The sequence below is a fragment of the Notothenia coriiceps genome, unplaced genomic scaffold (assembly GCF_000735185.1).
Source record: "Notothenia coriiceps isolate Sejong01 unplaced genomic scaffold, NC01 NC01_scaffold00011189, whole genome shotgun sequence".
NCBI lineage: Eukaryota > Metazoa > Chordata > Actinopteri > Perciformes > Nototheniidae > Notothenia > Notothenia coriiceps.
In genome coordinates, this window is record NW_011343890.1 from 2,501 (window position 1) to 28,867 (window position 26,367).

The 26,367-nt window shown below is 36.4% G+C and overlaps 2 protein-coding genes and 2 long non-coding RNA genes across 5 annotated transcripts; 1 reads left to right on the top strand and 3 right to left on the bottom strand.

The window, feature by feature from the left end:
* Positions 1-3,997: 3,997 nt before the first annotated feature.
* LOC104946569 (uncharacterized) lies at positions 3,998-5,596 on the bottom strand. Its single transcript, XR_798466.1, has 3 exons — positions 5,304-5,596; positions 5,071-5,206; positions 3,998-4,094 (listed from the first exon to the last, which is right to left on the bottom strand). It is a non-coding gene; the product is annotated as an uncharacterized lncRNA (long non-coding RNA).
* Positions 5,597-5,813: 217 nt separating this feature from the next.
* LOC104946570 (uncharacterized) lies at positions 5,814-7,213 on the top strand. Its single transcript, XR_798467.1, has 4 exons — positions 5,814-5,887; positions 6,246-6,335; positions 6,505-6,574; positions 6,650-7,213. It is a non-coding gene; the product is annotated as an uncharacterized lncRNA (long non-coding RNA).
* A 5,123-nt stretch (positions 7,214-12,336) lies between these two features.
* Positions 12,337-17,840, bottom strand: LOC104946574 (ADP-ribosyl cyclase/cyclic ADP-ribose hydrolase 1-like). Its single transcript, XM_010772435.1, has 7 exons — positions 17,580-17,840; positions 16,231-16,357; positions 16,005-16,140; positions 15,246-15,328; positions 14,161-14,234; positions 12,615-12,701; positions 12,337-12,457 (listed from the first exon to the last, which is right to left on the bottom strand). Exons 1-7 carry the CDS (start codon positions 17,756-17,758, stop codon positions 12,337-12,339), a joined length of 807 nt encoding a protein of 268 aa, XP_010770737.1. The 5' UTR covers positions 17,759-17,840.
* A 2,924-nt stretch (positions 17,841-20,764) lies between these two features.
* LOC104946571 (ADP-ribosyl cyclase/cyclic ADP-ribose hydrolase 1-like) lies at positions 20,765-26,151 on the bottom strand. 2 transcript variants are annotated; one of them, XM_010772430.1, is made up of 10 exons: positions 25,970-26,151; positions 25,538-25,628; positions 25,320-25,443; positions 24,495-24,621; positions 24,247-24,382; positions 23,156-23,238; positions 22,969-23,042; positions 22,795-22,887; positions 22,268-22,354; positions 20,765-22,082 (listed from the first exon to the last, which is right to left on the bottom strand). In XM_010772430.1, the coding sequence occupies exons 2-10, from the start codon at positions 25,584-25,586 to the stop codon at positions 21,983-21,985; spliced, it is 873 nt and encodes a 290-aa protein (XP_010770732.1). In that variant the 5' UTR covers positions 25,587-25,628; positions 25,970-26,151; the 3' UTR covers positions 20,765-21,982. The 2 variants fall into 2 exon arrangements, with proteins under 2 accessions (XP_010770732.1, XP_010770731.1); XM_010772429.1 differs by lacking the exon at positions 25,970-26,151 and having other exon boundaries at positions 25,538-25,712.
* Positions 26,152-26,367: the final 216 nt, after the last annotated feature.

Below are 26,367 nucleotides of genomic sequence, written 5' to 3' on the forward strand. Positions count from 1 at the left end.
GATTACATTTGCTTCACGCTGGATTATGTAGTTTCATATCATTTTTCCCTGTGCCTTGTCTCATTACGTGCACTATAATAAAGGAAACAACATGAACACTGCCGATTTATAGCTCTCAGTGTAATACATGCTGTAATAGGGAGCTGCACAGAAGCTCTTTAAAGCACACAGCTCTGCTAACCCTTGACTTTTAAAGGTTCAGTTAAAAAAAGTCATAAATTTGTCTCAGCTGCAGTTCCTCTGGCGGCCACTAGAGGCTGAGTCAGTGTTTTCAACTCAGTCCTTTGTCACCTTATCCTCTAAACTAGAGCAACTAATACATAAATACTTCATTTATAAAGTTTATAATGTTCCAGTTTAATATGTGATGCTGTGGGAGCCATTACCTGAGTTTATTATTATATGTTTCGTTTTCTTTTACTTCTTTTAATAACAAGAAATGTGCAGTAATAAGACATTAAAGCACACACTATCTTGTTTTGTATTACTGTACATATTTTTATTCAATTCTATTTCTAGGATTACAACCATATTCAATGTAAACACTGCTATTTTTTACTATATTTTTTAATGGTATTATAGTTTTCTTCAAATAGTTTTCTAGCTGTGTATTTAATCTGTGTTTTATTCTATGTATGCACCACGACATCAACAACAATTCCTTGTATGTGTTAACCTACCTGCTAATAAACCTGTTTCTGATTTAAAATGTTTTGTTTTATTAGTATACACGGCCTACAGATATTACGTGTTGAATATTTATCGACTCACCTTAGTTGTTTAGCCCCTGAATATGTTTCTTGACACCACTTGGTCTCCTGTTTGCTATATTAGGCAAGCCCCCAGGAAGTGCGGCGGACTCTAATGAAAATATTCGTTGTGTCCAAACGCTGAGACTGCCAAGGCACACNTTTCTTGACACCACTTGGTCTCCTGTTTGCTATATTAGGCAAGCCCCCAGGAAGTGCGGCGGACTCTAATGAAAATATTCGTTGTGTCCAAACGGCGGTACTACAATTTCCGTATCAGTCCGTGACGTCACTGGTCCCAGAAAGACTTTCCCCCATTGACTAACAATAGGCGCTTTCACACCGGAGTACTTTTCAAACTTTTCCCGTTTATTCCCGTTAGTGCCTGGAATTTTGCGTTCACACCAAAAAGAGAACTTAGTTCAGAGAACTTTTACCCCCATTTTTAGCGCCTGCTAGAGAGGTGGTACTATCCTGGGGAGAAAAAAGTACCAATTTCTGATTGGCTGGACGAATTGCAAACCACGCCCCGTAAAACTCTGAAAAGTTTTGAAGCCGCCATTGTATTTGCTGGCATCAACATTGTTAGCATTAGCCCCGCGCACCAACAGAGAGAGACTAATTTATGGCAACACAAAAGAAAACATGGGAGCGGTGGAGATGAGGAGGTGTCGGCGTTCTGGCGATTTACTCGGAAGGCTTCAGTAGAAGCTGCTGGGAGTCCCAGCAGCTTCTACACTGCTGTATCCAGTACTTATACATCCATGAAATTAGGTTTGTTGGTTTTTAGCCAGTTCAACCAACACACTCAGAAGGAGGGATGTTTGGTGAAATGAAAAATCAATGGATTATCGTTCTGGATTATTTGTGCATTGAAATCATACCCCCATAAATCGGAAGTGGCTTTAGAAACTCTTAAACCATGGATGCTGTATAACTGAATTATAAGTGTCCAAAAGTAAAAAAAATATGTTTATTTTGTACTTTTTTTAAAAACACACAAATACGGTAAACGTCACCATTTCAAATACGTCAAAATGCTACGTTTCATATCAAGTTTACAGAAAACATACAACATACCGGTGTTAACATAAACATTTATCTGTTTGTATCTTGCAGTTTATTTATCTATATATCATATTCTATTTACTTGTATATAGACTCTTCTTGCACCATTTCTCTTTTATTGGTATTTACTTGCACATCTTAAAACATTCTCTCGTACTCTTTTATTTCTATTCTGTTATTTTTTCACTATTTGTATTGGTTTAATTTGTTTTATGTCCTATATATATTCATGTTGCTCTGTTGGAGGAGCCTTTGACTTAAGTGTTGCCATTAAACCTTGAATCTTGTACTCAGTTGGTTTATCTGGTGTAATGTCATTTTTCTCTGTTTTCCTTTTATAAGGTATTTTATCTGTAAATGTGACACTGTTCATGTCTTCCCCTGTCCTGTAATTACTCAATAACGCAATACAAATAAAGGAACAGTTAAAGCAGGAGCTGTAACAGAGAGAGAAGCTGCATCAGCTGAACTTCTGCTGATTGTTAGTTTTGTCGTCGCCTCAGGTTTGGAAACACGTAATTATGTGTGGGATGCAGAGCAGGAAGTAGATTTTAATGTGAGAGGATCAGCATATGTTCATCCTTTAAAAGAAAGTAAAAAAAAAACAGAAAAGCTTCAGTCTGTGACTCTACAACACCAGCTTCCACCTCCATTGGACTCCACTTCCGGAGCAAAGTGACTACAGAACACTCGCGCTTCTATTGGCTAGCGCTCCAACACATTGTACGTGATAGGCTAAGGGGCGGGACCAGAGGTCGCGTTAACCGAATATTTTCCGTATGTGGCAGATTTGATTTAACAATGAAAAATCTGAAAGCCGTCAGACTCAGTGCAACAGTTTCCCCGCAGCGAGGCTCCGGTGTTATGCCGTGTTATGCATGCCCTCCAAAAAGGAAATGATACAGTTTCCAAACCTAACTTTGCCGTACAAATCCCCCCCCCTCGTCAGAGTTGTGTAAATACCGACGGGTAATACTAGATTTTGACGGAAATGTTACGATCCTGTCCGTTAAAATGATGGGCAGCGAAAAAGTCTAGCGCAACCTCTGGGCGGGACATCTCTAAGCTGGTCGACCAATCACAACAGAGCCGGCCAGCTAACCAATCAGAGCAGACTGGGGTCTGGTTTCAGAAGGAGGGTGAAAAGAGGCAGTATGAGACAAATAAACAGCTTTTTGAACATCAAAGCATGGAGACATGTCACAGTAGAGGCAAAAACAAACTCACAAATATTCTCTCTCAGTGTATCATCGTACACACACACATATCCCTAAAGGGTTTGGTCGCCAACTTTCGTTGTGAGAGCGCAGTGGGGACCACACTCGTCCTTTTGGGTGACGTCCGAAGGGTAGGACGAGTTTGGTCTCATTACCGTCTCGAGGTTGTGTGTGTGTGTGGTGTGTGTGTGTGTGTGTGCGTTTGTGTGTGTGTGTGTGTGTGGAGTGTGTGCGTGTGGGTGTGTGTGTGTGTGTGTGTGTGTGTGTGTGGTGTGTGGTGTGTGTGTGTGTTGTGTGTGTGGTGTCGTGGTGTGTGTGTGTATGTGTGTGTGTGTGTGCATTCAAGACCAGATCTTAGATGGGTTATTAGAACGAATAAATCGTCAGAAAAACTACATAACTTCCGTCTCGGGATTTAACTATAGTTGTGTGTAATTTTCTCTTCTTGGTTGAGCATAAGTTTGTTATCTGATTTGAATTTGTCACATTACTAGTAAAATCTTTTCCAATAAAAAATAAACATACCTTATACACTCGCTATATTTATATGTGACCGACACACTACTTCATAACTCGTCTGCTATGGGCAAAGGTGACCTTAGTCTACTCAAAAGACCTTCAAAGTCGTCGCAAAATAGTCCGTCGCAAAACAGTGTCGTCACAAAAACAAGCGTCCAACAATGATTTTACTTAGAAAATAACTACAGACCCNATTATATATTCCTCAACTATTAACCAAAGGAAAAACAGTACATTATTGACACATCTGCACATATTTGGGATTCAGAGAACCATGATCATTTAAAGCTCTGCCATGGACTACGGATGGAAATTACCTCAAAGCTCAAATCCGGCATATTTACACTTGAAGCATTATTTGTCTAAAGTGTTCATTAATGTGCATTGTCCCTATTCAAATAAACGATTAAATGAAATGGAATTTTCCGACCCTAAACAAAAATGTGGGCAGCATTAGAGGTGCTCACCTTTCAGGATCAAATGGTGTGTCGATGGATCCGTCTAGCATTGCTGTGACATCATCACAGGCAAAATCTGCAAACTACAGACAGGAAAATAACATTAGAGTACATTTTAGATTTATACTACAGACTAACAATTTCCTTGTGACATTTATGATCTATGCAGTAGAAGCTCCCGTACAATCAGCTGAATTTGGTTTATTTTTTTATATTTAAACTATTCATATCTCACACTGCACTGTACCTTTAATTATTTTTTTATATATATTAGCTTGTTTTATGTTTATTTGATTCTATTTGCTTTTTTATAACAGTTTTTTAATGCCAATTAATAATGTGTTTCCGCTGCACTATTTCTTAATGCTCTTAATGTCTTTCATTTTTGTAAAGCACTTTGAATTGCCTTTGTTGTTGAAAGGTGCCATATAAATAAACTTGCCTTGCCAATATGTACTGCTGGTTATTGAAAGGTCTTTCTATCTCAACAAAATGTTGCACAGAAAAAAGGTATAGCAACACATTCGTAGTATAACGAGTGCAAGGCCTTCCTCTCAACATAGCACTGATAGTTAGTTGTTAACCATTAGTTGGGGTTTTACAGGCTCAGCTTTTTCCCACCACTGCAAAACCAGTGAATTATTGTTGATGACTCACAGCAGTTGAGACTCTGCTCCTAAAAGAGTGACGAGGGTTCACATATTCATTCCACCCCGGGCAGCCGGAAGTGAATGTGTCTAGAACAACACAGTCAATCTTTTTTGATTTTCAATGATAAGAATTTGCTATGATGAGCTGTCCAGGAAACTAAGCGGCTTTACATACCCACACTGAGGCAGAAAAAAAGTGATCCAAACAATAAACAGAACATAGTCAATCAATAAAAAAGACAACAAAGTGAATGAAACAAGGGTGCCTATAGATTGTATTAGCAGAATATACCAACTATGATGTGTGATGTGTGAAATATCTCATTGGTGAGAATCTTAATATGTATTGTAAAAAGTAAAAGCTAAACTGGACTAAATCGCACCATTACAAGGTTTGCAAGTGTCTTACCACTGTTGCCCTTCTCTCCACACCAGTGCAGACCACCCAGCACAGATCCCAGCAGAGTGTCCTCCAAAGCGACAACATCATCCCTGTTCTTAGTTAAGTCACGGACCAGATTCTTTGTTTTACTCCAGAACATCATCTAACCCAAAAAACAAAAGTATTATATGTATTCATCTGCATTGCCAAAGATGCATTTAGTGGATTATGTGCACAGTTTTGTGATGAAAGGTTTTTACTTTGTCGCATGCATGTTCAAAGGGCGCCACAGCAACTAAAGAGTCGAAGGCATTCATGGGGATATTACAAGGGTCCCGGTTCACATAGGCTTTTACAAACTCATGCCATATCTCTGTACAGTTGTACCTGAAAAATAAAATCAGTGCTGTTTAGTGCCAGGGAAGTGGATCAGCGTCATCATGATGAAAATGCTGAAGTGTTGGACCAAATTTGGTGCAGGCTTTGCTTGTAAAAAGGCATTTGGCATCTGGAAAATGAAAACAGGGCATTTCACATCAAGAAATAATTTCATACATCGCATACAATGTTGCCATTGTTGTTCATAAAATATCATGGTTGAAAAGCAGCCTGTACAGCAAAATATGATTTTTCATATTTTTTGAAATAACTGAAACGTTAACTTTAAATAAACAAGAAATTGTCTATATATATATACACACATGACATTTATATGTATTTAAAGTTAACGTTTCAGTTATTTCAAAAAATATGAAAAATCATATTTTGCNTTTGCAGATTTTGCCTGTGATGATGTCACAGCAATGCTAGACGGATCCATCGACACACCATTTGATCCTGAAAGGTGAGCACCTCTAATGCTGCCCACATTTTTGTTTAGGGTCGGAAAATTCCATTTCATTTAATCGTTTATTTGAATAGGGACAATGCACATTAATGAACACTTTAGACAAATAATGCTTCAAGTGTAAATATGCCGGATTTGAGCTTTGAGCTCATTTCCATCCGTAGTCCATAGCAGAGCTTTAAATGATCATGGTTCTCTGAATCCCAAATATGTGCAGATGTGTCAATAATGTACTGTTTTTCCTTTGGTTAATAGTTGAGGAATATATAATTGGCTGTTGTGGTTGCAGGTTGTTGGTTGGGAAATCATTTTAACCTCCAATAATCAAGCCTTTTAAACATTTTTTCATTTTCAGTACTTTTGCAACAATAGAGGTGAAGAGGATCAAATACCCCAGGGCGAAAAGCCTGAATGTTGTTTTGGTCACTCAAAAGAACATTCAAAAGTAAGATTTTCTCTTTGTTTTTAAAACTTCTGCAAAATTATTGACCTTTGTCATAAATGTTCTGTGTGTGCTTCCAAAGTGGTTTATTTTTGAGGTACAACACACACATATGCAGAAAGTTAAACAGGTAAAGATGTTCCTTAAGTCCTGTTTTCTGTTTCCTCTTCAGGACAGACTGCACTAATCCATCTTTAAAGGATTTACAGAGTGCGCTGGATCAAGGAATAACATGTGACTGAGTAAGTACAGCATCCATGTTTATACATGTATATACTCAAAATATATTGACATGTTATTTGTTTATTTGAATGCAGAGCTCAGATCAAGAAGTGCAGCTCCGATCCAAAGAAACCCATTGGAGCCTGTTGGTGATGAACTCAATATCAGATTGGACTGTGTGACAAAATGACACACAACAAGCCTTACAAATATTTTGCCAAGAGTTTATTTTTGAAAAGTCTTTGTAAATTGAACAATGTGCTATTATACAGTAATTTAAATATACTGTATCATTATTTTTGTATGAGTTTGACAACATGTGAAATTACTCTTTTTTTATGTAAATGTCAATGACCTATTTTAACAGTGACAATGCTGTTTTCGATCTTTTTTGCTTTTTAATTACGTTCAATTGACAATCTCGCTTGTAAGGTTTTCTGCCTTTTATATGAGAACAATCTGAAAAAAACCTCTCAACATTATCGATCCTATTCTATAATAGAAATAGAAATATTTTGGAATAAGTCATTGAAATAAATACGTAGAGAAATGTTGATAAACGTAATAATCCATTATTGTTTAATAAAATAAAAAAACATTAAAATATGGAAAAAAATAAAATGTGTGTTGATAATAAGGATAAATATGGGATTTATGAATAAATGTGAGAAAATAAAAGTGTTAATAAGAATGTTGTGTCAGTATATTTATGGTATGGCTTGATTTCTGATAAAATATCATGTTTTGCACGGTGAAATCGTGACCTTACAGATCCCTATTTCCAATGCAGCTGTGGTTTTACAGATGGTGTAAAATGTTATAATTTATGAGAGACGGTGGAACAGACTTCCAGGAATGGGCCATGTCAGGACACTGAAATCTGCTCAGAACATCTGAATGAATGCAATCCTTTTAGAGCAGGAGTGTCGGATAGTTCCATGTCAGAACTTTCAATCATCATGGTTCTGCTTTGAATGTCTTAAATGTGATTGATTCAAAATATTATTCTTTCTCTTTAAAGTTAAATATGAAGGCACTCTGCAGCAAGATACAAATAATAAAAGACAAATTAAATACATTAAAACTTAACTTGTAGTGGTGGTTATATATATTATATATATATATAAAAGTAAATAAATGTTCTGTTTTTGCTTCCAGAGTGGTTTATTTTGATGGTGTTCAACATACAAATATGCAGAAAGTTAAACAGGTAAAGTTGTTCCTTAAGTCCTGTTTTCTGTATCCTCTTCAGGACCAACTGCACTAATGCATCTTTAAAGAATTTACAGAAAGAGCTGGATCAAGGGATAACATATAACTGCGAGGAAGTGACTGAGTAAGTACAGCATGTTTGTGTGAGAGGACGTTCCCATGTATAAATGAATATACTCATATAACGACTATACATGTTACTGTTGCTATGCAGAACCCAGATCCAGGACTGCAGCTCCCATCCAGAGAAACCCTGTGGAGCCTGTTGGTGATGACCTGTGAACTCAATATCAGAATATATTGTGTAAACAAAACAATAACCTACTGTAAAAATACAGTCTTTGTAAATGGAATAATGTGCTATTATACACAACATATAATTATGTTGTACCTATGTGCCAGTGTGACTAAATGTGAAAGGTGTATTTTTATGTGAATGTCAATGACAATGCAGTTTTAAAAATATATATTTTTTCTAATCTGGTGCTAGCTAATTCGACTGACAGTCTTGCTTCCACCTGTAAGAAATGTTTTTAAATTAAAAAAAATATATATATATTTAAAGTTGTTGTGTGAACTATTACATGAGATATAAGAAATACTTTTAAGATCCAACACTAGAATATAAATGGAAATAACTTAAATAGAAATTAAATCGAGAAATTATATTAAACGTAATATGTGCGTTATAATATATAAACGTTGGGATTGACGATTGAATGTGTAAGAATATGGATTAAAATACAAGTGTAACAAATAGTATTATTGTGCAGATTGCAGTATTGTGTAAACCAGAGGTATTGCACATCAGCACATTTTAAACAAAATTATTGACCTGTTAAATAAAGCTTCTAATGCTAGTGAGAGGTACATTTTCAACACTAGGGGGCCCTGTTCATAGATTCTTAGTATCAGTTTCATTCATGATTGTTAAAAGCAAAATCATTGCATTCAACATGTTGATGCCATGAGGATGTTAAATAGAATTCAAACAGTACAACAAGGTTTGAAAATTGATCTATTGGACATTATACATTATGAATTGAACTTAAGGTGCACTTACATAGCTGTTTCCTATGATTATTTTGTGTCTGCACAAATAAGACTACTTTAAGTTAATGAGGAGTTGCAGTTGAGGGTTTCAGAAAAAATACCTACTGTAGAGGTGAAAGCTCTCCTTATTTATTGTTAAATAAATACATATAAATGTCATGTGTATATATATATATAGAAAATTTCTTGTTTATTTAAAGTTAACGTTTCAGTTATTTCAGTGTTGAGTACTGAGACAAGTACTGTAATGTCGGTAAACATCAGCATAGTTTTGGTAATTTCCACTACCACCACGGCACCAGGTTTACATTGAAACCTTTTGAATACTTTTTGATATTAAGGATACACACACTTATCTACTATTAATTAACATGAATACAAACTATTACCAAAGTGTTAACCATAGACATGCCAAATGTTTGTTTGTTAAAAGCTAAAATAATTCACATGTTGTCCGTGTTTATGACCAAGTAGTAGCCTAGTAGTCTGTTTAAAGTTTAATCTGATTAAAGAGCCTAGCATGTTAGCATTTTTCTTAAAGGTCCCCTATTATACAATTTTTCAACAATATATTATAGGTCTCAGATATATACAAAACATGTCTCTGAAGTGTTTGATTTGAAATACATAACAGATTGTGCATTGTAGCATCCAATAAACCCCTCTGTTTCAGCCCTGTTTCAAAAGTGCTGATCTTGTGTCTGTAGCTTTAATTGCGAATGAGCTGCTGTTAGCCCCACCCCTCTGCGAAATGATTGGTTTAAAAAAACACAATGGTGCTGTGGGAGGAGATTCAGGTGATAAGGTGGGCAGGTGTTACCTTGGTTGGTTATTGGCTAATGGTTGCACAACCCAAAAAAACATTGAGACATCACGAAGTGGCCAAAATCTGATCAGCTCATTTTCAGACCGTTTTGATACACCGATCAGCCATAACATTATGACCACTGACAGGTTAAGTGAAGAACATTGATTATCTCGTTAGAATGGCACCAGTCAGTGGTTGGGATATGTTAGGCAGCAATAAACACTTTGTCCTCAAAGTTCATTTGTTGGAAGCAGGAAAAATGGGCAAGCGTAAGGATGTCAGCGACGTTGAAAAGGGCCAACATTGTGATGGTTAGCAACTGGGTCAGAGCATCTCCAAAACTGAAGCTCTTGTGGGCTGTTCCCGGTCTACAGTGATCATGACCTACCAAAAGTGGTCCAAGGAAGGAAAACGATTGAACTGGCGACAGGGTCATGGGCAGCGAAGGCTCATTGATGCGCATGGGGAGCAAAGGCTTGCCTGTATGGTGCGATCCAACAGTAGACCTACTGTAGCTCCAATTGCTGAATCACTTAATGCTGGTTCTGTCAGAAAGCTGTCAGAACACACAGAACATCGCAGTTTGTTGCGTATGGGCTGCGTAACCACAGACTGGTCAGGGTGCCCATGCTGGAACCTGTCCACCACCTAAAGCGCCTATGGGCATTTGAGCATCAGAACTGGACCAAGGAGCAATGGAAGAAGGTGGCCTGGTCTGATGAATCAAGTTTTCTATTACATAAAGAGGATGGCAGGTTGCACTATGGGAAGAATGCAAGCTGGCGGAGCTGCTTTGGGCAAAATGATGCTTGGGTCCTGCCATTCATGGGGATGTTACTTTGACATTGTTGCAGAACAAGTACACCCCTTCATGTAGACAGTATTACCTAATGGCAGTGGCCTCTTTGAGCATGATAATGTGCCATGCAGTGGCGGCTGGCCCATAGGGGGCGATAGGGTGCCACCCTCCCTAAACCACACACAAAAACATTAATATTGTTATTAATAATAATAATAATAATAATTAATTATATATATTGTCCATATTTGTGTGTTTAAAATATGGAATGCACGCAGAAATATATGTAAAATATGATTTAAAAATAATTTACTGACTGGTAAATGAACAATAAAAACTCCAGTTTTCTTTGCATTAAGTCATACTGGGATGTTTGCTGAAATTCATTGCATGTGGCACAGCCCTACCTAGAAAAAATTCCACCAGCCGCCACTGGCGCAATGCCACACTGCAAAAATGGCTCAGGAATGGTTTGAGGAACATGACAACGACTTCCACGTTTTGACTTGGCCTCTAAATTCCCCAGATCTCAATCCAATCGAGCATCTGTGGGATATGCTGGATAAACAAGTCACATCCATGGAGGCCCCACCTCGTAAATGACAGGACTTAAAGGATTTGCTGCCAACGTCTTGGTGCCAGATACCACAGGTGTAGAGTCCATGCCATCGACGGGTCAGGGTAGCAGATAACCACGAGCTGATGCACTTGAGTTTAAAAACAACAGTTAGACAGCCCAACGTGCATTGCTAGTTTGGCATTTTCAAAGTCTCTACAATGGAGAAGAAAAGTACAATGGAGAAGAAAATTATTTTTGTAACTGCTGTCCCTTCTCTGGTTATTGTCGTCGCCATTGTGTTTGGAATCACACTGGGGAAGAGAACATTCAAGCAAGAATTTGAATAGAGATGTTCTATGTTCGAAAGTAGTAAGAAGTAATTGTTTTTTAGTTTTAAAAGGTTAAGGTAAGATATGTTCAGGGCTTACTTGGTTACTGCAGCCTAATACAACACACCTGCAAAAAGCATTTTCAGAAAGTTGTGTTTTTTTTAAAGTTTTTGTTGTGGTGCTGTTGAACTGTAGTGCATTACTTACAAAGCTGTTTCTGTTATTTAGCCTGCATGACTCATACCAATGCGGTGGACACAATAATAACAATTCCTGTCCATACTGTATAATGCATTAACGATTAAAAAACAACATCTTTATACTGTTTTCATGCATTACAGTTTAGCACCACAACAATGTCCTCGTAAATTATTATACGGTTGAATTGGCACTTTTTGTAAACATTTAATATTATAAAATTCATGGAGATGGAATTTCTTACAGCAATGTTGTATTAGACTGCATTTATTATAGGTCTTTTAGGATACCATTAGCTGTACCCTAAAGCTTGTCTTCCTGGACTCAACACATTTGATGGCATGGAAATATTTATCATATGTATCCTAATAAATACATTCCTATATATTTATGACTTTATTTTAGCTACTCAACATGGCTTCTCAGAATAAACTACAGATCCCCCAAAATAATCATACAAATATATGTAAGGTATTCCATTTCTTTTAATTATTCCAATGTGTATTAAAGGAGGAATCTTTTAAAATACTGATTATTCACATTCCTGTTTATAAAGAGGGTGAGGGGCAAGAATAAGAAAAAGGGCTGACAATGAGAGAAAGTAAATGCAATGCTAAAGATTAAAGAGTAAAGCTTTGGTCAATGACTCGCCCACTTCCTGGCTGCACATTGTAATTGTCTGTCTAGTGGACATACAGCGTAATGACAAGTCATATTTTGCTGTACAGGCTGCTTTTCAACCATGATATTTTCTTAACAACAATTGCAACATTGACATTATTAAATTGAAATGAAATTGTTTCTTTATGTGAAATGCCCTGTTTTCATTTTCCAGATGCCAAATGCCTTTTTAGAAGCAAAGCCTGCACCAAATTTGGTCCAACACTTCNCCCTTGATCCAGCTCTTTCTGTAAATTCTTTAAAGATGCATTAGTGCAGTTGGTCCTGAAGAGGATACAGAAAACAGGACTTAAGGAACAACTTTACCTGTTTAACTTTCTGCATATTTGTAAGTTGAACACCAACAAAATAAACCACTCTGGAAGCAAAAACAGAACATGTATTTACTTATCACATTTAAAATGAACAGAAAAACACTTACACGGTTTTGTTCTGTGTGACCAGAACAACATTCAGGCTTTTCACCCTGGGGTAGTCGAACCTCTTCACCTCGATGCTCGCAAAAATACTGAAAACAAAAGTAATAATGTACTTGGTTATGTAGAAGAAACAGATATTATGTCGGATTAGGGTTATGGTAAAGGTTATTTAAAAATATATTACTTATTACATATGTTTCTGTACATAATTCTCAATAATATATATGTTTTCTCAGTCAAAGGCTTCATTTTTGGAGATCCAATTACTGTCAAACCCACAATATATAACCACCACTACAAGTTATTTTATGAAATGTTTATCTTGCTACAGAGTGCCTTCATATTTAACTTTAAAGAGAACAAAATATTGAATCAATCACATTTAAGACATTCAGAGCAGAACCATGATGATTGAAAGGTCTGACATTGAATTATCCGGCACTCCTGCTCTAAAAGGATTGCATTCATTCAGATGTTCTGAGCAGATTTCAGTGTCCTGACATGGCCCATTCCTGGAAGTCTGTTCCGCTGTTACCCATCAATTAAAACATTTTACACCATCTGTAAAACCACAGCAGCATTGGAAATAGGGATCTGTAAAGTCACAAGAGACCTGGGCCTCTGAGAATACAAATAACACCAGACAATCGGGTTTTACAGATTTCTTAGAATGCAGTGTCCTTGACCTGCGTAGACTCCACTCCAGATATCCATAGATTGTTTATAGTCCTATCTTGAAGTTAACATGTTTACACACCCTGTTAAATATGAAGAAGACTATCTTGTTTTTATTTTTTTATTTTTGCTGTTGTATTTGTTGTAAAGTGTTTGATTTGATTTTGGTAAAAGGGTCTCGTTGAACTCTCTGTGTGCACTCGCTGTTCATTTTCTATTCTCCTTCTAGAAGCTTTAGTAAACGTTCGGTATAGGACATTTTGGACTCCAGCAGTTCCCAGTATGCTGCTCTCTAGGGTCCAGTGCGGTGTTTAGCAGTGAGAACTTAAATTGGCCTTCAGGTAACGTAAACGTGTAATGGAAACTGGATATTATGTGATTAAATTCAAACTGAAAAAAAAGTTAGGAGTATACATTTGAGCCCATAAATCATGAATCCCCATTTGTCTGATTTTGCTTTGAGATGTTGTTCACTTAAAAAAAATGGGGTCAATTTTATTATTGGGGCAGCAGTGGCTCAGACTGTAGGGACTTGGATCGGACTGAAAAATACAGGGTGTGGACTGGTAGCTGGAGAGGTGCCAGTTAACCTCCTGGGCCCTGCAGAGCTGCCCTTTAGCAAGGCAACAAACCCCCAACTGCTGGCTAACTGGCAAACTAATCACTCTGCATGTTGTTTGTGCATATCCTCTGTATCTGTCTATTACGCTTGTTTGCGAAATGTGTGGAAAAAAATGGAAAAAGTTATTTCCTCGTTGGGGATTAATAAAGTATGTCTTCTTCTTTACAAACTGTTGCTGAATTAGCATTAGCAAGTGAGATATTAAAATAAGGTTTGCATAAAAGTCGAATTGAACTATAAAATATGCTCACCTTGCAGGATGAAATGGTGTGACGATGGATCCGTTTAGCATTGCTGTGACATCACCACAGGCAACTTCTGCAAACTACAGACAGGAAGATGAGGTTAGAGAACATTATATATATATACTTACACTACAGACCACCTTCTCCTACAGACATCTATATTTCAAGCACCTGAAGAACTCATTATTAACTGAATGTAAGACATGTTTTGTATATATCTGAGACCTATAATATATATTTTTGAAAAATAGTATAATAGGGGACCTATAAGGAAACCTGGAAGATATAATAAGTAGGTATAAAGCAACACTTGGAATGTGGAATTCCAAGTCTGATTTGCAAAATAAATGTTTTCTATGTATTTTTAAGGGTTAGGGTTATACATTTTGATTCAAATAAACAATTCTTGAATTTTTGAAGTTGGTACTGCAATATTCTCAGAATTAATCTTATCAGCAGCAGAACATCTTGTTTATTCTGACCTCCTCTGACCTCGTCTGCTGCAAGGATAAGTAAGCATAAAACAAACACATGAATGTATGCTAACTGCTTATATATTTATTTGTAATTTATTTTAATCTATGTAATCCAACAAAGTGCTTCTTTAGTTCCATGTTTTTCATGTGTCCTGGTTGAATTGAATCCATTTCAGCTTGTCTAGATTAAACCCTTTAAAAAAAGATGTTGTGTTCCTGCAAGTCAATGTTTTTATATGTGATTGGATCAATAAGGTTTTTTTTAGTAGTTTGTTTAGGTGAATATTAAGAAACGTGTATTTTAGTGTGGGTGTTTTAATCACAGAATAAAACCCAGGCAAAGATAAAGAGGGCCTCTGCTGAATGTGTGGGTGGACACTGCTCGCTCAGGAGAGAGCTACACAATGTGACTCCATGGAGACGGCCACAAAGCCTCATTGATTAAAACCAGGCTGAGTGACCTTTTACTTTTCTCCTCTATATCAACCTCATTCATTCACAGGAGAGATTTCACCTCATGCGCCACCTTCGATTAAAATGGGTCATTTCAATCATGCTGTATCCAACAACTGTTGTATTTTTGGCAAAACTAGTGAAATCTTGTTGATAACTCACAGCAGTTGAGACTCTGTTCCAAAATGAGCGAACAGTGTTGTTCACACAGTCTGTCCACCCTGGGCAGCCGGTAGTGAATGTTTCTAGAACAACACACACACAGTCAGTCATTCCTTTTTGCATTTCAATTACAAGAATGTGCTTTGATGAGCTGCATTGGAAAAAAAACGGAAAACTTCAGGACCCACACTGAGAAAGAAAACAAGTGATCCAAACATAAACAAAACATAGTAAAGCAATAGAAAACAATTTATTTTCTAAAAATGTCCCCCATAGAATTTCCTTCAACTTTCGCACAAATGTCCACTTGGACTCAAGGATTAATTGATAAGAATGTTGTTTTAAGACAAATGTCTAGGAGGATCAAATGAAGGATTCATTTTGGAGAGACATGTGTGTAAACTGAAAACTGCAATTTAATTTGATGATATTTATAGTACTACAACATGAAATGTGAACCTTGTTACTTATTCCTTGTCTTCTCAGAAAACTTGAAATGACTATGATACCCGTGTTAAAATAAATAGGCATAACATAAATAACACCTCTGGCATTTGACATACAGGTTTGTACAGTAGGGCGTTTCTTACTTAAGTGAAGTTAAAAAACTGGTTTTAAGATGTGAAATAGAACATCATCGTTAAGACACTGAAGCTCCTTTTTTCTCAGCTCTTTATTGTTTAATTTATTAAGCAAATAATCGCATAACGCGACTAAATTACACAGTTATGAGGTTGTCTTTTGCACAAAGAATCTTACCACTGCTGCCCTCCTTTCCACACCAGGTGATACCGTCCAGCACAGACCCCAGCAGAGAGTCCTCCACGGTGACGTAACAATCTCTCTTCTCCGTGAAGTCATGGACAAGGTCCTTGGTTTTACTCCAGAACATCATCTATAACCCAAACACACACACGTGTTACCAAGAGGGGTTGAGGGTATAATGGGCACACATACTGACCGTTCTGTTAAGAGGGGTTTTTACTCTGTTGCAGGCAGGTTTCAAGGGGGCGGCGGCAATGAAAGGGTCATAGGCTTCCATGGGAACATCACAAGGGTCCCGGCCTACATAGGCTTGCTCAAATACATCCCACATCTTTTCACAGTCGTACCTGAAAAATAAAAGACAGTGTGGATGAGCGTTCTATTCATGTTTTATTTGAGTGTGCTTTCTGAAGCACTTTGTCACTTGTGTTTTAATAAGTGCTTTATAAATTGCTATCATTGTGAAGGAACTATCATGGTTGAAAAGCAGCCAACACAGTATGATTAATTCATATTTACAGTCAAGATTAGCTCAATTACAGTTGATAAGACAGACGCTACATATCATTTTCATCAGCTGTATTTACACTGGTCAGATACAAACAATGTGCAGTAGGTGAGTCAATGACTACTGAACCTTTACTCCATATTTAGCGTTTCATTTACTTTCTCTCATCGTGAGCACTTAATATTCCTCACCTCTCCCTCTTTCTAAACATTAATGTGAATCTTCAGTATTTGCCAATATTCCTTAAGATTATAAGCTAACACGTACACACTGTAACTCTCATTCATGAAATCACTATTTCTGCATTTTTAAAATGTCTCTGCATTTTAACGTGTTAAACAGTTAAAAAAATACATACATAGTTTTTCCGATCATATCAATACAGTCAATTAAACACATTTAGGAATCAGGATTCATACGGTTTGGAGGTAAACACTAAAATGGACAGTAGAGCAACGGAAAAATTGAATTCTTTCCTAGACTAAATAATCACAGAGGTATTGATACTTTTTCTTGATTATGTCTTGTGTTTTTGCCATGCAATTCCATTTGTTGATTCAAACAAATAATGGGCATCTTATAAACTACTAACTTTATACATAGCTAAAATAAATGAAGCCTTTACGCCTAATACATAATTAGGCCTACTACGGTAAGAAATACGATCTTCATTGAGTTTATAATTTTGAGGTGTAGTTTGTGGTTTTGAATCTGTAATGCATGCATTATACAGGCGATTTATTGCCAGTTGTTTTTATTAGTTTGTGTATCCCATTCATAGGAATAAGGGTAAATAACAGAATAGCTTTCTGAGTAATGCATTACAGATCAAAAGCATCACAAAAAAAAACGATACAATTAGCTGAAAATGCTTATTGCAGGTGTAATAGGCTGCACTGGCTAAGTGTACAAAATAAACTGTGAATTTAGTGCAAATGCTTACTGCATCAAATATTTACCATTTCATTGCATTCCAAATTGAATTACCAGTTATGTGAGGAATCCCAGTTTAACTTTGAGCCTACTTTATATTCTGTACATTGAGTTTTAAAAACGCTTACCCTTTGAACTCCTGACACCTTGCAATGAATGTGGGTTTTAGATTGTCTGTATTCTGCCGCAGACTGAGTCCCAACACAACGGCAACGATAATAAGCAGGAGCAGGAGAGCGACGACACTTAAAATAATACAGCGGCTCCTGCGTCTCTTCTCCGGAAGACGATACTCTCTGTGCTCCATTAAAGGCTGTTACAGTTCAACCCCAAGACGAAAGTTTGGCTGCCTGATGAATGTTGTTTGTTTTCACTGAGACACTGCGAGCGTTCCGCCGTCTATTTATAGAGGAGCGCACTCACGGTGGCTCGTGGTCATCTGCTCCAATCAGGAACCTGTGCTGTTTGGGTGGAGCTGCCCAACCTGAGGTCCGAGGACCACAGCGAGACCGTTAAGCAGTAGATGTGAGTAACTATGCAGAGGTGGAACAAGTACTCAGATAGTGTACTTGAGTAAAAGTAGAAGTACCAGAGTGTATACTCTGTTATGATTAAAAGTCCTGCATTCAAAACATACTCAAGTAAAAGTACAAAAGTATTAGTATCAAAATATACTTAAAGTACCAAAAGTAAAAGTACTCACTCTGCAGATTGGTCCTTTTCAGAACATACATGATACATTTTTATAATTATTGATGCATTGAAGTGTTATCAAAGGTGCAGCTATTTTTAATGACTTCACTGTAAAATATGACCATGATTTCACAATATTTAGCTGTAGTATTTTACAATAAATTACTGTTTTACCACTTTACAGTCTTTAACTGTGATGTTCACAATATAATACTGTAATTTTGAATTTCACAGTGAAATCAATGCAGGCACAGTTCATTACTGTGAATGTACAGGATAAATGATTACCAGGATTTCACAACATGTTACTGTATTATTTCACAGTAAAATGCTGTATTCAGACCATGCTCTGTGATAACACAACAAATTAAGGGATTTTCTTGCTTTTATCGCTCTTGCTTGGCTTTAAATACTAATTTATTTCTTTGGTGCAGGTTTTACTTAAATTGAAAGGGGCACCGCTGCAGGTGCCTTAAAATAAACTATGCAACATATAAATCTATGTAAAATTGAAATTGTTGTCTTGGCTTATTGTTTTCAGGTGCTTCCTGGGGCCTCATTTATAAAGGGATATACGCTCAAAAAATGGCGTACGGCAGTTTCTACGCAATGTTTGCGATTTATAAAATACTAACTTGACGGGAAAACGTGCGGTCCTCCACGCAAACTCTAACCCATGCGTACGCACTAAGCACAAAAACGGGAGAGACGAGAAACTGCGACACCGTTGGCAGAAGGAAGAATGGAGAGAAATATGTGGAAATAATACCATAAATAAAATGTTACCTCTCATTTATCATATATGAATTATTTTTTCAAACATTGATCAAAGCCAGTCTTAAAATGATTTAACAAACGCCTGTTTGAGACTCCTCAGTGCACACAAAAACATAAATTGGAGAAATAAATAAATACGGATATGTTATTTAAAACCACCTCGAATATGTTGTGTTAATGTTATGAAATGTTTTCTCATAAATGATGCGGTAAGCAGGAGGACAGAATTACGTCTAAACTGACGCCGTTTTGCATTTCTATAGGTTGTAGATACAAGCATGGTTTTATATGTTTAATCGCGTTTTATGCCGTTTGCCAATACTTGATAAGTTGCTCGTAAAACACAGGAGGTATGGAAACTAAGAACACCAGATGTGGTAAATTGTACAGCTAATATAACACAACACATTAGTTGTATTTCTGTAAATATCTATAGTAAATTACTGTGAAATATTTACAGTTAATTACTGTGAAATATTTATAGTAAATTACTGTGAAATCCATGCAACTAGTAGCCAGTAATTTTACAGCCAAACATTTTACAGTGTTTGTATACTGCAGGGTGCTTGTGAATTTACTCCAGGTGTAACTAAAGTCTGATTTAACTTTTGATTATATTTCACATCATTAATCAAAATCTGTAAAGTAACTAAAGGTTTAAAATAAATGTAGTGGAGTAAAAATACACCTCTGAATTGCCGTGGAATATAAGTACAAAGAAGCATACAATGGAAATACTCAAGTAAAGTACTTGAGTATTTGTACTTAGTTACTTCCCCTCTGTAACTAGGCCCATGTACATTTACTGAACTTGTGTGTGCCTACCTTAGTGTATATTTGAGATACATGGTACATTCCTATTTCACCTATATTTGATGTACTTGTTAGGTTAGGTATAGTTACTTTGCAGATTCAGGGCTGTATCAAGGTTTTTTTGTAATAACTACTTGGGTAAAGAAAACTGATATATTAAGAAATATTTAAATAAATAAAATATGAAACTAGAAATAATCGTCTTCCGACTCCGCCTAACTCATTGTACACCACCAGTCAAAAAATAATAATCATTTATATTTGTATGTGTAAGTTATACAGGCAATGTTCAATTATTTTTTCTATATAAAAAAGAAAGTCCCCACAAGGTCCACACAGTTTCTTCTACAGAAATNNNNCCCTCCCAAAAAAAAGTTGCAGACCTCAACAAGATACATATTATGCACAAATAATTAATTATTGAACTTCTCTCCTCAGCAATCCAGTAGCAACCGCTTCGGGTACAGGGAACTTCTACCTGGCTGTACTTAATTAAAAAAAGCCGAAACGGTGCAAGCATTAACAAGTCTGGACCATTCACATGTTTGCGGCAAACATTTATAAGGAGTTGTTACAATAACATGGAGTTCCTGCCATTAAAAGCTAATCAGCGGCTGGAAGAACTCAAAGGTCAGGTCAGCTGTCATTTGGGAAACATGTTGGGAAATGCCACGCACCTGAAGCCAAACTTAAAGGTTAACCGTTCCAGTAAACAGGTTCTTTGTCTCTTTTACAGGATGTGTGTGACTTGATTATCCAAAAACATGAGCTTATTATTTAGTGGATCGCTAATCTTTTATCAGCTTGAGCCATAAATCAATTGCATGTTAGAATCTAATATATTCATACCTGATTTGTTGGCATTCCATTTCATTTCAAAGGCAAACTTTTAAATCCACTTTACATTTGACAAAGTTACAAGTAACCATTTGTGCTGGTTCCAATACAAATAATACAAAATATAATAAACAAAGAAAGGATGATGTATGATTTTTTTTTTTTAAAGTAAAAAAAGACTTTATTGAACACGAGGGGAGATCACAAGCTACCGAGCAGTACATCTACAAGTACAAAAAAAGATATTTTAGCAACAGCAATTGATTTACACATTAATTCATTTATAATTATTATCCAGTGATATAATATACATTATTCTAAATGCAAAATGCTGCATAATGACCAACTTTACTTTGTTATGATGAGTATATTACGTATGATGCTAATGCATTTGCATTTGTTTTTTTTAAGCAAAAGGTTGAATATGATACTTGAATTGAATCAAACTATTTGTTTTGCTACTCACTGATAGTGATGAGAATGTTATTGGCTAAAGTTAAAATCAGCCATGGAAATGCATGTTTTGACAGAACCAAACAGGATTTAACTAATGAGAAATCTAAAAGAGCAAATCTCTACCTGTTGCAATCTGCATTTAGGTGTGTCCGAGACAGGTGGTTCAGCTCAAATTTAACAAAGTAATCTAAATACTTGCAACTCAGGTTAAGAGGGCAGTGTGGCCTTAGTGACCTTTGATCCCATAAACACAGATAGCATGACACACATTGCATGACATGACATGATAAACAGTTTTCAGGCTCAAGGCAAAATGTAACTGCATACAGTCGGGTACAAAATGTAGTTATTTGTACTTTACTTGAGTATTTTCATTTTATGCTACTTTTACTCCACTACATTTATTATTATTTATAAGTTACTGTCCTGATTTAGTTTATCAATACAACATATAAATACCCTATTTAATTATCATATATTATTATAGGTTTAGCTATACAGAATACTATAAAGTAATTAAAATTACCCCCTTCTTTACCAAGTTGACTTAATACTGATATTATTGAATCAATAATTATAATATAACAAATACAAATATATGTTGCCTAAAAGGACCTTTCTGCATAACTATGAATTGTACTTTTGGTGCATTAAGTATATTTTGATGCTAATACTCTAGATTTGTACTCGTAGTTGAGTAATTTTACACTCTAGTATTGCTGCTTTTACTTAAGTTAATATTTGAGTACATCTTCTACTGTTCCTCTGATTGAAGGTAACAATATCCCACATTGAGGGCATTATCATGTTGGCTGATATTTAGCTTGAGTGCTGTTTTTCAGTTTTGCTGATGTCATCTCCTAATCAAATGGGATCAATGAAAAGTGAATGGAAGTAAGAGAACAGTCAATCTTTAACATTTAACAATATCATAATACATGCTGACTCTCTGGGGTCAGGTTAATGTGAGGCTCTTTATCCGCGAGAGGCTGTTCGCACATGTTTGGCAGGAGGCTTGTTTGGGGTTCTTGATACACTGAAGGATCATCAGGGTCCTGTGGACAAATGTGATTTGTGTTACCCCAGGATCGCATCAGGAAGTTGGTTATCAAGCCAAAAAGAACATCTGTATGTGAGTCATATATAGATCCACCTCTGTTTGTCTATACATCTGTGTGTATGTGTCGTATTGCAACATATTTGGTTATTTAATTTGAAGCACTATTTGTATGTCACTTACTCCTCGTTGTCTGTGCAAGTCCAGCGGAACCCTCTGGACTGGAGGATCTGGATCAGGTCTACAATGGATCCTTCACTACATGACTCTCTGCACAGGAGAAAAACAAGGAACTTAATCTGTCCATATAAATATTAACCACCCTATTATTAGTCACTATAAATCTGTAATTAATGGGGAACTTAATGGCTGATAATGATACTTTATGACTGATTATAAACCATTAAATAAGAATGACTGAGAATGATTAATTGTTTTATTTATCTTTGGTTAAGATCCAAGTTGTTCAAGATAGTGAATGTATGGATATTGGAAATCTATTTATAGATATGTGTACGTTTATTTTAAAGAGAACAGACAAACATTGCTCTTGAAATGACCTAGTTAGTCATAAATTACAATTTACAAACATTTGATAAAGGGTGACCTATTGGAAAGTGGTCTTGCTGTAACTTAGTAACTTTTATATTATTCATTATTTTATATTATTAGATAGAAACTAGATAGAATCAGCTTTTTTTCTTTCTTACATAAAAGGTCCATCTAGATTGGTCACCACTTTTATGTTAACGTAATCCACCCGGCATGCGTTCAGACTATCCAGTTCAACACTCCCAAACATGCTGCAAGAGAAAAAAAACATTATTATTCGGACTCATAAAAAAAAACGGTGCTAATATATTTGCTTCATTGTTTCTTTTTACCTTTTCCTACTGAACGCGTTGACAATAGACCCATTCAGTAACACGGTGATGTTTCCACATGCCATTTCTGCAAACTAACAAGCGAGTGAAGAAAGCTGCATGAGAGAAATGAATCCACTGCGGTATGTTGCATATATGAATAACAAATGACGCGGCTACACTCCGGTAGTTTTGACATTACACTCACATTTTGTGAGGCTTGCCTCCACAAGGAATACACTGGATGATTCCTACAGGCCGACCACTCCGGACAAGAACTGAAATCAAAACCTGTGTGTCAAATTCACAGCCATCAGCTTAAAAATGCATCACCACCTTAACCATTTCAAAATAAGATATGACTAATTAATAAGACCTGTATGTGTTGTTTTGACATGCCACCACATGGTTAATCACTTAGCACTACTACTAAAATAAAAGCATGAGGAAACAATTTTGAACCTGAACGATGAGGTTATATTTGAATCTTGGTGCTACCAAATGATCTGTTTCAGATCTAAAAAAAGTTAAAATAAATACAGTTTTTATGCTAATAATATTTTTAAAGTATGGTTAAGGAAACACAGTTGTATATCAGTTATAGTTTCGGTACAAATAAAATGCTAACAATTTTAAAGATGCATTAGCTGAGTTTTTGGCAAACTGGTAGAAGAAATGTTTAAACACCGACACATTTTTAACTCTTAAGTTGAAATGGCAAACTTGTTAGCAAATCATAGCTTTTTTACAAACGCAAGAAAAGCTGTTATTCATACATTTAAGTCCAATGTTCCCTCTCTTTTAGCTCTGTGTTTGGTCTCTACCATCTCCTGAGGGAAATATATGACTTGTTAGGGGGCTAAATGCTTCAATGTGTCACCAGCTATTTGCTTACTTTGTTTGTGTGTTTTGCTGCTGAGTAGGTACTGTACACTGGGTTTTTAGATATTTTGCACTAAAGTTTCTCTAACGGTGCATGTTGTAAAACCAAAACAATGAGCTGAAAGACACTAATAGGCTCTTTAAAGCTGAGGGGAAGCAGAGTAATTGTTATTGTGAGTGACCCCTGACAGTTCATGTCTTAATTTGACACATTATTTTAATATAAAAGTATAGCTTAGAGCAGCTATAATAATATCATAGTATTTTCAAGTTCTGCACTTTAGGGAACAGGAAATGTTGGATTATGATTAAGTTATAGCAGAGTTTTCAGGGTGTGTTAAAATGTTGGTATTTGTAAATAACTTTTCTTGTTATGTTAGAGCTGCCTTTGTCTTGATAAAACTAGAACAGGTTTACCGGAGTCTTCCTCTTGTCCACACCAGATCAGGTCATTGAACATGTAGCCAACCAGCGTGTCCTCCAGGGTCCAGTAGTGAGGGACAACAGCTGCGTAGATGTGCATCAGTGTCCTGGTTTTACTCCAGAAGAGGAACTAAACAGAAGAAAAGGGAACTATACAATCAGCTTAACACAAATATCCGCCATCTCATGAGGTATCAATGAAAAATTATCAAGATTAATTCAATTTTGGAGCACTTCTTTACCCTATCGCAGGGCCAGGTTTGTGCCATTGCATAGAACATGTGATTATAATCCTCCACAGTGACATTACAAGAGGACTGACGGACAACCGCCTCCTCAAACTGTCTCCAGATCTCCTCACAGTCCAACCTACACATACAGATTAGTCAACTATCTCAAATGACAAAAGCTTAATCTGCAAATATTTCAAAATAGTAGTTGACAAATTGTTACACTTAGTTTATAAAGCAGAGAGTGGCAAATGTTGTTCTTTTATCTTTTTAATATGAAGTTTCTCTAATTTTTTTAGATATGTTATATGGATTCATTGGGAAGATTTTTTTTTTCCGCAGCCCTTGGGGGCGTCATTGCTACGCAAATCATCGCTATGTTTCAATCAACTTCCAAAGAAAGCCGTAATGTGTTCTTGACTAAATTGAATGACATTTCAAAATCGACAGCAAAACACTGCACCTTTTGTAATCCAAAGAAGCAATAACTGAAACTACAGATCAAATGACAAAAGCATTTTCCCAAGAAAATTAAGTAAATATGACCTGACCTAACAACAACAAACCCAGCTTTGTTGCATAAGCTCACATTTCCAATGAAATGAAACGTCTTTTCGCATTTCTTTCTACAGAAGCATCATTCAACATCACATCAAAACAAGTGTTGCTGCCCTTCATGTGGGCTTTGATGCAGGATTGATTATTTGTACTGACTTTATACCAACATAGAAGCTTTGGAAGGTCTTTCATGTTTTAAAGGCTTCGGTCAAAAGGTCATTTAATTCAAGTCCCATAAATGATTAGAAATACAATATGAGTCTTTGTACTTTACATTACCTTAGAGTGGGGTTAACTAGTGTGATGTAATTGAAACACCGTCCCACCACGATGTGTTTAATGTTGGGGGTAGTCCCCAGCTGGGCTTTCAGTGGAACGGAGCAGAGTAGAAACATAATGACCCCTTTGAAAATGGACACAAAGATGGAAGAAAGAATACGTTATCTTTCAAATTTAGGAGGGGCACATCAATAGAAAGAAAGACATGAATGACTTACATGAACTGCTGATCATTAAAACGGCTGCAGATATTGTAAAGGAGCTCATGGTGTTGGGTCTTCAGTTTGTGTTTGCACATGCCTTAATCCACTTTAAAGATCAACAGCAAAAAAAACAATTTTTACTCCGTTTCTACAGGAAAGCTGAAAGAAAAGGGTTTTGCTTTGTGGCTGAATGAAAACGAATGTTCTTTTTGCGTGAGGAAAAATTCCTCCCACGCTTTTCTTTTCATCTGATTCTGTGAAACCTGGCAGCTTGTCAAATACCCTCGAGGAAGTTATGACTTAATATTGGCTGACATTTAAAATACAACAACAGTATTGCATATCAGGGATACACACATAATATATTTTCAATTACAGTTGTTAACAACAACAACAACAAGTCAATAAGCAGGTATACATGCCAAGTTTATACTTCAGTGTCCTCACCATTTCCGATGCGGAAGATTAAATCGGAACACGCGGCTTCGTGGTTGGGATGGTAAAAGCTCGCCCAAGACAAATCTTTGCAGAAATTCCCGTAACAGAGTGATCTGATGTGTAACGTCAGGCCAGGGCTAATGTCTCACATACCCTCGGAGATGTCCATTCAGGACAGATTACATGTTTTTTTTTCTACAGGCTTCTGTTGAGTGGATCCACATGACTGGCGTTATTGTACCAATAAGAATCTCCCCACACAGAGTGCTCGCTGTTCTTCATGGTGTGGTGGGCTGGAGGAAAAAGCTAATATTGCTCACTGCGATATTTCAAACACTGAATTATTAAAAAAATAATAATAATTCTGATTCTGATGTAAATTAAAGTGGACCTATTATGCTATATTG

Coding starts and splice junctions, on each gene's coding strand:
- LOC104946571 (XM_010772430.1), bottom strand. CDS start 25,586: ATGAGCTCCTTTACAATATCTGCAGCCGTTTTAATGATCAGCAGTTCA. Junction 22,888..22,968: donor AACGCGTTCAGTAGGAAAAG/GTAAAAAGAAAC, acceptor TTTCTCTTGCAG/CATGTTTGGGAGTGTTGAAC. Junction 22,083..22,267: donor ACTTGCACAGACAACGAGGA/GTAAGTGACATA, acceptor ATTTGTCCACAG/GACCCTGATGATCCTTCAGT.